Raw genomic sequence first — 14163 nt, 5'->3', positions numbered from 1 at the left:
AAAAAAAAAAAAAAAAAAATATATATATATATATATATATATATATATATATATTATTTTACTGCATCAAAATTGTGAACATCAAGAGCAAAGTAAAAAATAAAATAAATAAATAAAATCAAAAAGAAAAAAATAGAAAAGAAGAGAATTTTGTATATATATTGTTTTACAGCAAAATTGTGAACATCAAGAGCAAAGTAAAGAAATAAAGTAAATTTATATAATTATAAAGAAAAAAAAGGGAAAATAAAATAATTATATATATATATATATATATATATATATATACTATTTTACAACATCAAAATTGTGAACATCAAGAGCAAAGTAAAAAATAAAATAGATAAATTGAAATAAATAAATTCAATTAAAAAGAGAATTATATATATATATATATATATATATATATTATTTTACTGCATCAAAATTGTGAACATCAAGAGCAAAGTAAAAAATAAAATAAATAAATAAAATCAAAAAGAAAAAAATAGAAAAGAAGAGAATTTTGTATATATATTGTTTTACAGCAAAATTGTGAACATCAAGAGCAAAGTAAAGAAATAAAGTAAATTTATATAATTATAAAGAAAAAAAAAGGGAAAATAAAATAATTTTATATATATATATATATATATATATATATATATATATATATACTATTTTACAACATCAAAATTGTGAACATCAAGAGCAAAGTAAAAAATAAAATAAATAAATAAATTGAAATAAATAAATTAAATTAAAAAGAGAATTATATATATACATACATATACATATATATATATATATATATATATATATATATATATATATATATTATTTTACAGTATCCAAATTGTGAACATCAAGAGCAAAGTATAAAATAAAATAAATAAAAATAAATAAATGAATAAAATTTAAAGGAAAATAAGGACATTTTATGTATATATTATTTTACAACATTTTGCAATATTGTGCAAATTGTGGGTACAAGGGATAATGAATGTATTGGTAGACGGATGCTGGAATTGGAGGTCTAGAGAAAGATTTATGGACGTAGTGAGGGAGGATATGAAGGTAGTCGGTGTGAGAGAGGAGGATCCAGAGAACAGGGTTAGATGGAGAAGGTTGATTGGCTGTGGCGACCCCTGAAGGGAAAAGCCCACAGAAAACGAAGGTTTCTATCACACGAAGAATAAATGTAAAAACTTGGGTCCAACTGTGGATGAAACCAATATGTTCACATAAATCATCCAGGATGAAAGCTTAATTTTTTCTCCTTTCGTTTCATTCCAGAGTGCCACACCATCCTGCCTGTAGATCCCGATCTCCCCTTCGCAGCCGGGGCCTCGGCTCTCCGGCCGGGTCAAAGATACGTCCCCTTCTTCCCCTCACCGAAACCAAGATGGCCACAAGTGGGGCTCCTCACATCTCCCTGCCATTTCTGCTGCCTGTCACAACTCTGCTGCTAACGCTGCTGCTCACCGGCTCCCAAGCCTTATGTAAGTATCAGCCAATACACCGGAATAAACAAGCCGCTAAACCTCGATCAGTCATTTCTACATCAGGTGTACGTAATATAAAACTCGGACGTGATTTTTCTCCATAACTGCCCGTAACAAAGGGGGGGGGACATCAGTCGTCCCTTATCCCATTCCGTCAACTCCTGCTTGGGATTTGTTCTGCACCATTTCCCCGTTAAGATGAGCTTAGAGTGGCATTAAGGGAACAAACAAAGAGGAGGCTTCGCAAAGACATAGAATAAGAGTAATGGCGAGCCGGGGAAGCTTCCCCATGGGTTTATTCTTGGCAAATTGCGTGTGTGTGTGTGTGTGTGTGTGTGTGTGTGTGTGTGTGTGTGTGTGTGTGTTTTTGGCCATGTCTGAAGCAGGTAAATTGGGGTTGAGCGATCACATTTGGCACTCTGTGTGTGTTTTCCTGCATTTGTCCACATTTAAAACCTTCTTTTACCAACGGCACAACAAAAGGTATGATATTGTTTATAAACCTGTACTTTTTTTTTTTAATTCATTTTGTCACTTTTTTTTCTAGATTGCACTTAAAGAAATCTATATTAATTATAGAAGCTTAATATGAAATAGCAAATGAAGTGTTTAACCCCAAAACAGTTAATACTGTTCTAGAAGGGGATCATGCAGACGTGCACTTTGCCAAATGTGATTAATGACATAAATTTAAACCAATTTTTAGACAAGGTGGCGTAGATGTGATCATAAAGTGCATTTTAAAACAAAAGCAACAAATATTTATCAAGAACCGGAAAAACACTTGACTCGGGTTCAATTTTCAAGATAAATTCTCATCTTCCTGTCACCGTTGCTTGTTCTGAAGGGGAACTTTATTTGTGACGTTGTTATTTTCTACATCTGAGAACTTTTTTTTTATTTTTATTTTTATTTTTTTTTTTTATGGACGCTGTTCATTCCTTCTGGAAAAATCATTTTAAATGATACAGGTGACTGATGTGAAACAGATGTCTGCTCTTTGTCTGGCTTTTTTTTTGGTCTCACTATAGGTTAAACCTCTTAAGAACACACACACACACACACACGCACACACACACACACACTCATCATGACTTCACGTGTCCTCTTAAGGCTGGATATTTCTCCTCTATTTAATTTATTCCACAAGCTGAACCTTATTAAAATAGCAATCAGGGCTTTCTTTGATGAAGCTTCTCACACACACACACACACACACACACACACACACACACTCAAAGTCTCCATCAGTCTGTGTCCATAGGCCATGCAGGCAATCAAAAACTATGATATGAATATAATCTGCTGTTTTGTTTTGCTCTCTCACTCCCTCTCATTCTTTTTGTTGACGTCAAAGCCGCAAACACGGCATTATATCTATAAATATATGAACAGACTTGCTCCCCTTCACACACACACACACACACACACACACACACTCCTCCACAAGCAAGCCGGTGGAGTCACCCAATTATATTCTCTCCTACCTGCTGGGCTGGATGGAGGGAGACCCTCCCTCCTCTTCCCTTCCCTCCGCCCGTTTTCCAACACGTTCACGTGAAGCGCGCGGACTCACGCGGCTCCGCCGATGCCAGCCTTTTGTCAAAAAAGCCCAGCTAAAAGCATGATGTCATCCCTTTTCTATCACGCCAGCCCTCCCTCTCACCCTCGCCGCCGCCGCCGCCCCTCTCTTTGCCCTTCTTCCTGTCCATTTACGCTCGTAAATCATAGCGAGACAGAGACATTTTAATCAAAAGAGAAAGAAAGATAGCCTCATAAATCCACCCCACCCCAAATAATAATGCAAAGTTAGCACGTGTGTGTGTGTGTAAACATCAGCAGTCCCCCCCACACACACACACGCGTACACACACATGTGATTTTTCGAATGAACGCCATAAAAGCGCCACGGAAACGCCCCTCGGTTTTATGCACTTTGCATCAACACCTGCACAACTGATCTCGTGCCACGAAACAGCATCAATAGCGGATCATCTTTCAGCAGCGAAGTGAAACCGCACGCGTGTCCAAAAAAAAAAAAAAAAAACACATACAAAGTGTTTTCTAAACTAGATATAACCGGATCCGTGCTCGTACATGTTGTTGATCCACTGTTTAAAAAAACAGCATTGAAAATATAACCCGTTTTCAAAAATCCCTGGATCCTTGCGCGCCTAAAATGTATTATTTTTGAAATGGTGTAACTAAATTATGATGCCGTTATTTCATTTTCTGCAAAAGAAATACACTAAAATGTTGTAATGGGACTGTTTGATCGGTAACTATAATTTCGACTGAGCCAATCCCGGCTGTCATTGGCCGGGAGGAGGGCCAATCAGAAGGACACATGTTGAGATAATCGTAATGGAGGGAGGGCCAATCAGAGGGCCACATATTGAGACGTGCAACCGTTGACTCTTATTCCCACATCTGGTTTATTTTGGGTCTCTGCAGAAGCTGCAGGAAACGTGCAAAATCCACACGTCCCATGTTGGGATCCAATCAGGGACTTTCTTGTTGTGAGGCAACCACACGCTCTTTTAATATCTGACTTAAAAAAAGCGAATATCTGACTTAAAAACTGATTTATTCATGGGATTTTTAATTGTGTTGAGGTGTGACAGCAAATCAGGTGTATTTAATGGGGCGTAAAACACGGCGGTGGATTTTTTTTTCCACAGACTCTCCAACGACCCGAGCTTTTATTTTTGTCGTCACGTGGAGTGAAACTCTCCTTCATCCGTCCGGTTTGTATGTTTCTTTTTTTTTTATTGTCTTTTCATCTCCCCCGTCACTTCTTATTCCTCTTTTATCTTGAACTTTTGGAGACTTCGACGGTAAATTTCTTGGCAACTCCGTCCCGCCAGGAAAGGCACGGCGATGGTGCGAGTGTTCAATTATTCATGTTCTTCTGGGGCTTCCAATTACAACAAAAATGAAGCTCCTTAGCAGAGTTGTTTTCCTTGTTATTATTTCTTCCATCGATTCCTCTCGGTTTCTTCCGCCCCCGATCGCGTTCCCTTTATTCTCGCTTTCTCATCGTCTTAACTTTCCGACGTCAATTATCCCCAAGTTAAGCAGTCGAGTTAATTTTCGCGTCCCACCTGATGCGTTGCCCCCGTCGGAAGAAATTAAGTGTATTTTTCTAATCGAAGGAATCCCTGCTTCAAGTAGCCCGTCGGTGCTAAGAAAAGTTCAACCATCCAGAAATAAGAATCCTTTTTTTTGTGTGTGTTAATTGCCAACTAATACATAATTAGTACCATGTACGCCAATGAGTCATGGGATTTTCAAAAACCTGTTGAAATTCAGTTGAATTTCTGAAAGTGTTACCGAAGGGAGCCCAAATATTTAATAAATGTGCAAAAAAGAATCATGGAGGAGACTGGTGATATTTAAATAATATTACAGGACTGTCTTGGAAAATTAGAATATTGTGATAAAGTTCTTTATCTTCTGTAATGCAATTACAAAAACAAAAATGTCATACATTCTGGATTCATTACAACTGAAATATTGCAAGCTTTTTATTATTTTAATATTGCTGATTGTGGGTTACATCTTAAGAAAACTCAAAAGTCCTATCTCAAAATATTAGAATATCATGAAAAAGAATTTTTTGTTTTTTTAATGGCATTACAGAAGATAAAAAACTTTATCACAATATTCTAATTTTCTGAGACAGCCCTGTATCTCGCGTTTTCTTGTCAAAATCTTCTTGTCGAGGCAACCGGAGTTGAATTTCATCATTTGAAAGCGTTTCGCCTCTAATCCGAGAGCAGGGGTGTCAAACACATTTGGGTCCGAAGGCCACATACCGCATCATTTCATGTCAAAATAAAATCATTACCTAGAAGTAACCCTAAGTACAAATTTTTCCTTTGTTTCAGTGTAGAGGAAGTAAGCAGGTAAATGATAAAAATCTTTATATGTAATGAACTGCTCCAATAAAAAATTCATGATGAATTAATATTAAAAAGAATATTAAAATAGAATTGATGAAATTACACCCTAAAAACATTGTGGGGTTAAACTAGAATGTATTAGAAAATTGATTGTTAGCATGTCGAAGAAGAGGTATAATGTTTACAAGGCTAATGGTGGGTATCCTGGTTATTAAATCTTTTTAATTTTGCCATTTTTTTTTTTTTTTGCTATCGTTTTTCGGGTTTTTATAGAAATAAGAAAAGAAAAGATCATTTTAACAATGCCATTAGATGTTTTTTCATCAAAAAATCATTTTGTTTCCAAATTTTTAAGCAAAAAATACATAGCAAAATTACTTTTTCATGACAGTTTCTTTTGAAACCCACTGTATAAAACCCCCTGATTTATGTGAGAAAAAAAACGCGTGGGCCGCCCTCACACAAAGATTCGATTTCAGGCAGGGGGCCACAAAATATTGGCGGCGAGTCCGAGACCTCTGTCCGATTAGCATCTCCAAACTGAAGAAGCGTCCCGGATGTGGGGAGAAACGCCTCTTTAAATGAAGAAATTCAAGTCCAGTTGCAGCAACAAGAAGATTTTAACAAGAATTCACCAAAACCTGGATGACTGAGATTATATCCCATAATTTCAGGACTATTGAGCGCACCTGAATATTAGCCGCATCGGCTAAAGACAGTTTAAAAAGACTGTTTAAAAAGACTGTTTAATATTGAATATTAGCCGCATCGGCTAAAAATAGCAAAATAAATATATTTGTACATATATAGGCCGTGCTTGTCTAGAAGCCGCAGGTGTCCAGGTTGTAACGTGACATATTACAACAGAAATATATTTTCTTTAAACTTTTAATTAAATACAAATCGTGAAAAATGTCTTTTTTTTTTAAACAGTCTGAATATTAGCCACATCGGCTAAAAATAGCAAAATAAATATATTTGTACATATATAGGCCGCGCTTGTCTAGAAGCCGCAGGTGTCCAGGTTGTAACGTGACATATTACAACAGAAATATATTTTCTTTAAACTTTTAATTAAATACAAATCGTGAAAAATGTCTTTTTTTTTAAACAGTCTGAATATTAGCTGCATCGGCTAAAAATAGCAAAATAAATATATTTGTACATATATAGGCCGCGCTTGTCTAGAAGCCGCAGGTGTCCAGGTTGTAACGTGAGATATTAAAACAGAAATATATTTTTTAAACTTTTAATTAAATACAAATCGTGAAAAATGTCTTTTTTTTTTTTCAAACAGTGCCTACAATAAAGTTGATGAAAAAGATTAATAATAAATAACCTAGATAAAGTCCATCTATCCTTTGTTTTTTGTTTTTTTTTTTAATCACTGTCTTGGTCTTCTTCCTTCGCACTAAAATGATTAAATTCGTCTTCTTCGGTGTCAGATTTGAACGGCCTCGGAATTTTACGGTCATTTCATGTGACGAGGCTAAATGTTTTGGCGGTGTGAAGCTCGTTAGCCCAATTTTTTTTTTTCCCAAAAAATCATTTTCCGGCTCCAGAGGCGATTGGTGGAACTCATCATTTACTTCTTGGAGCGCCTTTTATAAAAAAAAACCTGCCGTGATCACCGGCCGGCTATTTTCTTTCTGTCTGTCAGAAAGTAGCTAAATACGGGTTAGATAACGTAGCACCGTAGCATCAGCACTTAAATAGCACTTTTATTAAATACTGAAAAAGAAAATCATCCGCGGGAAAGCACGTCAATCTGTTTTAATAAGTAAAATATCATCAGATGGAAATTCTCCCGAATGCGAGTGCATTTTTCTCATTATTTCCAAATATCTCTTTCGTTTCTGTCATTTTCTCTGTCTATTCTTTTCTATCTTTATTTTATCTGTCAAATTATCACCCGTTATCTCACACCACTCATCGCACATTTACTTATTCTCCTCTCTCTTTTCTCTTTTCTCTTTTCTCCGAGCACCGACGGATTTGTTCCGGTTCTTCTCCGCTTCATTTTCCTCCCCGCCGTCTCATTCCAGTAGCGTCGTCCAGCGAGCGGGCAACGCTCCGCCCTATTTTTCAGTGTGTGTGTGTGAATATGTGTGTGTGTCTCCATTCACTTGATGTTTCAGGCGGGTTGATTGAGAGAGAATGACAAAACGCCGGAGCGCTGGGATTCAAGGCTTTTGAGAATAACCCCTGGGTTGGAGCTCCAAAATGCACCCCCTCTCCTCTACAGCCCGCTCGGTCTGTTCTCCGGACGATCGGCAAGAGGTCGCCGGCTCGCTTACGGACGATTTCTTTCCTAAATTGGAAGGTTTTAAGGACGGGGGGAAAAAAAAAAAGTGTCCGCAGCGTGTGCGAAATATCATTACATTACATTGCAGTCATTTGGCAGACGCTTTTATCTAAAGCGACTTACAAGAAGTGCAATTCAGTCACCGAAGATCCGAAGTACCAGTAGTCGGACTTCAGAAGTGACCACTCAACCAAATAGCCGCCTTAAAACCATATACACACATACATTTGTTTCATCCTTTTTATTTTTTTTTTTGCAAGGGGGTCGGGTAAGGTTAAGTGCGATGAGTCGGGTAGTGCTTGTCGAAGAGGTATGTTTTCAGCTCACGGCGAAAACATACAGCGCCCCCAGCTGTTCTGACCTTTTGGGAGGTCGTGCCATTGTTGAGAAGCCAAGACCAAGATTGAGACCGGTTGGATCGGCGTCCGGGGGCTCTGAGCGACGGAGTGGACGGTCGCCCGGAGGTGGCAGATCGGAGGGGGACGGGTAGGGACATGTGGCTCGACCATAACGTGGAGATAAGACGGGGTCGTCCCATTCGCCGGTAGCCAGTGTAGGGACATAAAAAGGAAAGTCGTGTTGGAGAATTTGGGTCGGTTGAACACCAGGCAGGCTGCCGCTTTCTGAAGAAGCTCCAGAAGCCTGATGGTCTTTATCCTCTGGATGGATCTACGGATCTTCCTGATGTTGCAGAGGAGGAATCTGCAGGAACGCGCGACCGCCGCGACGTTCGCTGAGAATGACGGTTGGTTGTCTCGGACCAAACCCAGGTTTCTGTGTGGACAACCTTTCCGTGAGAAAGAGCAGCTCGGTCTTGTCTGGGCGATATCGAAATATCGAAAGATTACACCGAACGACAAAAGGGACTGATCAGTCGTCCTTCTTCCACATCGTCTCTTTCCGGGCCTCGTTTTCGGCGACGTCCAGCAAATCCATGAGCTCATCGCGTCGGGGAGACGTGAAAGAGTTGGAGGCTTCTTTGAAGAAACGTAAAATCTTAAATCCTTTAATTAGAAAGGTCGGACAAAATGTGCTAGTCAGGTAATTATGTCAACCTTCTAATGACTAAAAGTAGATATTTCTCTTTGTAATGTTGATTCTCATTTAAATTTCTCTCACAATTTCGCTGCCTGCTTTTTAGTACTTTGTTTTCTTCAGGAGTGATTTATCTGTTATCTTCTGCGTCCTTTCTAGTCAGATATGCTACATATCCCGCGTCACAAGATTTTTTTTGCATTAGATCTACCAAAAGGAGTCGGTCGCTTGAAGTTTGTCTCTAAATGTCACAAAACACTTCCTCGTCTCGACTGCTCGGCGTGCGCTCCCCGGCCAAATTAGACACATTCGTAAGCTTAAATTTCTATCCGTCTCTGTAGAATCAAGCTTCTTTATTTTCAATGGGTTGAAGGATTCTTGGTTGTCTTTCGCATTTTTTTTTTTTTTTTTTTTCTTATTTTTTTTCCCTTTGCTTTCAACAATGGTTTCAATGGGACCAATTTGTGCATATTACAAGAGTGCCACTGCTGAAATTCAGCCTTGCACTCAGAACTTTTCACCTCTGGGTACGAACACTGGAGAGAAGTATGATGGGTTCCCACATCCTGCCGCAAAATCCCCGGTGGAGTACAAAGCACGTCTCTGGCTGGAGCGCAGTCAACATAGATGGCAGACTGGATGACGCAACGGCTACGGCTTTTTCTGGACGAAAAATTTAATTTCTTTCCTCCGTTCGTGAAGTCGGCCTCGGAAAGGGTTTCTCATTACGGACCAAACTTTTGCTCGTGTGGGATTATGTGAATTGATTCTTTCATACTTTCCGGAGATGCTCCGGTGTCTTTCTATTTTTTTTTTTTTTTTTTCCGTGATTTTCCGGTAAATGGTCTGTTTTTTTTTACCGTTCATATTTTTAATAACATTTTACGATACCTTTTTATTGCCAATGCAAATCCAAACGCGCTGTGGACGCCGAAGTAAGAGTTTTGTTGTACAGGGACGCACGTTTCCATGCTGAACAGTAAACAGTGAATGCTGAATCTTTTTAGCGCGTTCGCACTTTGGGGTTTCAGGCGGTTTTAGCGAGATTCGCCCATTCACACGCCGATGGTGGCGGAATTCCCATCCAGGGCGCTAACCAGGGCGCTAACCAGGGCGCTAACCAGGGCATTGGGAGCAACTTGGATGTCCTGCCAAAGGAGTCTTTGACACACAGATTGGAACTGAACCGCCGACTCTCGGAGGTCTCGTCTGCTAACTTAGCATCGCAACCCCGTTGTAACGGAAAATGTCCGTTTAGGGGGAAACAAACCGTGTTGTCGAAGGGCTGACGATACAAAACTTCAGAAGTTTTCTTCATAAAGTCATTAGATCCAAAAGAGCTCGTCATCTTGGCAAGCCCCGCCAACAAAACCCAATTAGCGCCTTCTTGGATTTTAATTTAAATAGTAACCGTTCCATTAACTTTTGATCTTGAACAGCTAAGGTAACTGATTGGAGCCCGACCTTAGCATGCTCTGTGAAGTATGGCCTCGGTTGAGATTAAATTAATCTTTTTTTTTTTCTTTAATTACTGTCAGAGGTTCCAAATTTTAAGCACAGACATTCAGACGCCTCTCCCGTCAGAAATATCCTGTTTTCTGTCTGACGTCGGTACCGTAGTGTACTGTTATAACTTCATTAGAGCACATCGGCAGGAGGAGAGCATGAATACTTTATGAAGATAATCTGGGATTTTAGCTCTCGGGGGCGGCCGTGGCTCTGTTGGTAGAGCAGGTGTCCCTCAACAAGAAGGTTGGTGGTTACGTCCCAGCTCCTCCTGCCCATATGCCAAAGTGTCCTTGGGCAAGACAGTGATTATCCACCCCCCCCCCCCCGCCCCAGATGGCCTGGTTAGCGCCTAGCGCAGTTAGCGCCTAGCAGGCGGTACTAACACGGCAGCCGCGCTCCGCGGTGGTTTGTGAATGAATGAATTTAGTCAGTTGATACCGATCACCATTTATTCAAACAAATACGTTTTAAATTTCTTGCCAGATTCGGCCGATGTCTCGCGACAGACCCAAGATGTCAAGCGACGGGTATCTCATTCCGGATTGCGCCGTTTTCGTCCCGCATTGTTTACGAATTAGCTCTCCGGGCGACGCCACACTCAATTTGAAAATGGCAGAGTCCTCAACGGAAACATCTGCGACCTGATAGTCCACGATTAGTTTCAAATTTAAACCTGTTGTTTCATCTCCCTCAGTTGCCAAATTGTTTTATTTTGTCTTCGTATGCCCCTCCCCCCCCTCCCCTTTTCACACATTCAACCACTTGGTGGGTTTTATTTTGCTACACTTTACTAGTCCGCTTGTCTTTGCTGGCAAAGGAAAAAATCCAGACGAGACAAAAGCAAGACTGGCTTAGAGTAATAGCTTGGTTTCCATAGCGATGGCACTTGCCCAGGCAGCCTGTGAGAATTAGCTCTGATTGATAGCCCTTGGTTATGTGGTCCTGGAGAGAGGGGGGGGGGGGGGGGGGGGGGGGGGGGCGAGAGAGAGAAGCGTTGTCGTGGAAATTTAGTTTATCTTCCAGCGAGATGCAAAATGAGATGATCCAACAGAAGAGCTGTCTTTGTAATATATTTACAAAATGACTCTGCAGGAGGGCTCCGGATCTGTTATCCATGATACGACTCGCAATGTTGAAAAAGATCGGTACCGAGTTCAAGCGTAGCAATTCCAGCCCTCCGCTGTGTACGTACGAGCGGAATGGAAATCGTGGTGCGTTTCTGGCGCACAACCGCCGCTTGTCAAATAGAAAGACGACCCCTTCGGTGTGTTTGGGTGTGTTTGCATCGCCCCGCGCGACAACAGCGAGCTCTTAGTTTCCTGCCTTCTAAATAAACCGGACAGTTCCTGGATGTACGTCGGGTTCAAAGTTTCGAAACGCCGGGCGGGTGTCAAAAGGTCACGCGGAGTCACAATAACACTTTCCGTTACCCGAGCTGCTTCCGCGCAGAAGTTTCTGCAGTTCTTAGAACCTTTTCAGGATCTTCGCTGTTTGTTTGTGCATTCAGACGGCAGAAGAACCAGGAATTAGAACCTCAGTTCCCAGAATCGTCTCAGCTCCCACTCAGAAGCAGGGTATTTTTACCGTTTCAGACCAACTCATGTGACCTCGGTGATCGGCGGAAATCGTTAGCCAGGCCAATGACCAAATACCTTTTGGAACGCCGTTTTCAAAAACTACCACCATTCAGGTGTTTTCTTTCGACTTGCCAACAAATTGACAGAGCCAACGAGAAATGGACCGGCGAAGAGGTTCTGTCCAACGGCGCCGTTTCCAGTGCTGTACGTGGGAGGTTTTAAAAATGTACATAAAAAGCAAACGGCGTACGGTTGGTCACACAGGCTCTTTAAGTGGTCATCTACTGGAACGCAACTTTTGTCATCGCCGCTCAACAGTTAAGAAACGGAAGAAATAAAAGGGATTAAGAGTTAAGATTCAAAGCATTTATGTCAGATGTACAGTGTAGAAATGTTTTTTCCCAGTTCAGTGAAATTCCTACTTTGCTGTATGCGGTCTATTTGGGTACGTGCTGATAGGAAGGGTGTAAACATTATTATAAACATGATTATAGATATGAATATGAGCAGTACAACAACGGCAGTGATGTACAAACACACACACACATTGTACATGTACACACGCCTCAGCTCTGAGCCCCTTCTTGTTCGCAATGGTGATGGACAGGCTGACAGGATCTCCATAGACCATGATGTTTGCGGATGACATTGTGATCTGTAGTGAGAGCAGAAAACAGGTTGAGGAACATCTAGAGAGGTGGAGGTACGCTCTGGAAAGGAGAGGAATGAAAGGTAGTCGCAGCAAGACAGAATATATGAGAGGAACTCGGGTGGAACGGTGAGGCTACAGGGAGTGGAGATTCAAGAAGTTGGAGGATTTCAGGTACTTAGGGTCAACAGTCCAGAGCAACGGAGAGAGTGGAAAAGAGGTGAAGAGACGGGTCCAAGAAGGTTGGAAAGGGTGGAGAAAAGTGTCGGGGGTACAAGAGATAGAAGACTGTCAGCAAGAATGAAAGGAAAGGTGGACAAGACAGTGGTGAGACCAGCGATGATGTATGGACTAGAAACTGTTACAACGACCAAAAGACAGGAGGCTGCAGAGATGAAGATGTTAAAGTTCTCTTTGGTAGTGACCAGGATGGAGAGGATCAGGAATGAGTCCATCAGAGGAACAGCACATGATGTTTTAGAGAGAAGCTCAGAGAAGCCAGACTGAGATGGTTTGGTCATGTACAGAGGAGGGACAGTGAATATATTGGTGCTGGAAATGGAGCTGCCAGGCAAGAGGTCTCGAGGAAGACCAAAGAGAAGGTTTATGGACGTAGTGAGAGAGGATATGAAGGGAGTTGGTGTGAGAGAGGAGGATACAGAGACTGGGGTTAGATGGAAAAGGTTGATTTGCTGAGGCGACCCCTGAGGGGAAAGGCCCAAAGGAAGAGAAGAATGTGTCACTGGGGTGCGGGACATGTATGACCGAGACAAAGTGATGACTGAGATGGTTTGGACTTGAAAGTTGCCTCGCTGTGGCGACCCCTGAAGGCAAAAGCCCAAAGAAGAAGAAGAAGAAGAAGAAGACACTTCAAAATCTTGATCAAGTTCATCTCATTTTATTTGAGATGAGATGAGAACAACTTTATTCATCCCGAAGGAAATTGTTGTGCCAGAGTTTCAAGTAAAAACATAGCAGTAATAGATGATAGTAGAAAGGAGGAAGAATAAGAAATACAATGAAATATAAATTGTCTTAACTGTTAACTACAAAGATTTGAAGATTCCCTGCGGCTGAGGGAAGAGAAATTAAGATTTAATTTACGTCTAAATTCTGATTTCAATGCCATCCCAGTCTAAGTTGTCATAATAGGGGGAACTGTCTAGTTGCAATGAAGTTCTTTTGTCCAATTTTTGTTGAAAGAAAAACAGTAAGTCCCCTGAATGATGTCTATTTGTGGAAAGATGGATAACAAGTTTTTTTTTTTTTTTTGGCCCAAATTTCCCACCTTTCTGAGCAAATTACGGGCAGTGTCATTTTGTCTTCCATTTTCCTAATTCAGCAGATAATGGCTTCTATTTATGACCTGAGAAGCTATCCTCCATCAATTACTGTATTAGCCATAAAACCAGCACCCTCCCTTCCCTTCCCTTCCTCTGCATGACCAAACGAAAATGGCAAAGTATCACAAACGGAGGTGTTTCATATTCACCTCCGACTCTTCTCTACTTTTATAATCGCGCGCATATTCGAGCTTATCGGCTCCAGCAGAAGCATCGGCCCGTAGCAGGTGGTTGTTGGTGTTTTAATGGAAGAAAATGTTTTTTTTTTTTTTTTTTTTTTTTTGCAGCTTCTCTGCAAACAGTGTTGGTTCTTCTCCTCCTGTTCGGCGGTCGTGTTTGCGTTGGATCTGTTCTAT

General features: G+C 40.7%; 1 protein-coding gene across 6 annotated transcripts in view; it reads left to right on the top strand.

Annotated features, from left to right (window-relative positions):
* ptprsa (protein tyrosine phosphatase receptor type Sa) overlaps positions 1–14163 on the top strand; it is a 264863-nt gene that overhangs the window by 111683 nt on the left and 139017 nt on the right. For all 6 annotated transcript variants that reach the window (XM_086162204.1, XM_086162203.1, XM_086162201.1 and 3 more), the window contains exon 3: positions 1276–1481. In XM_086162204.1, the coding sequence (XP_086018330.1) occupies positions 1385–1481 (97 nt within the window). In that variant the 5' untranslated portion in view covers positions 1276–1384. The remainder of the gene's footprint in view (positions 1–1275; positions 1482–14163) is intronic.

The sequence above is a fragment of the Fistularia commersonii genome, chromosome 16, assembly GCF_037954325.1.
Source record: "Fistularia commersonii isolate RoL2024-O1a breed Wild chromosome 16, RoL_Fcom_v1.0, whole genome shotgun sequence".
NCBI lineage: Eukaryota > Metazoa > Chordata > Actinopteri > Syngnathiformes > Fistulariidae > Fistularia > Fistularia commersonii.
This window is presented reverse-complemented; position numbering and strand designations above follow the sequence as displayed.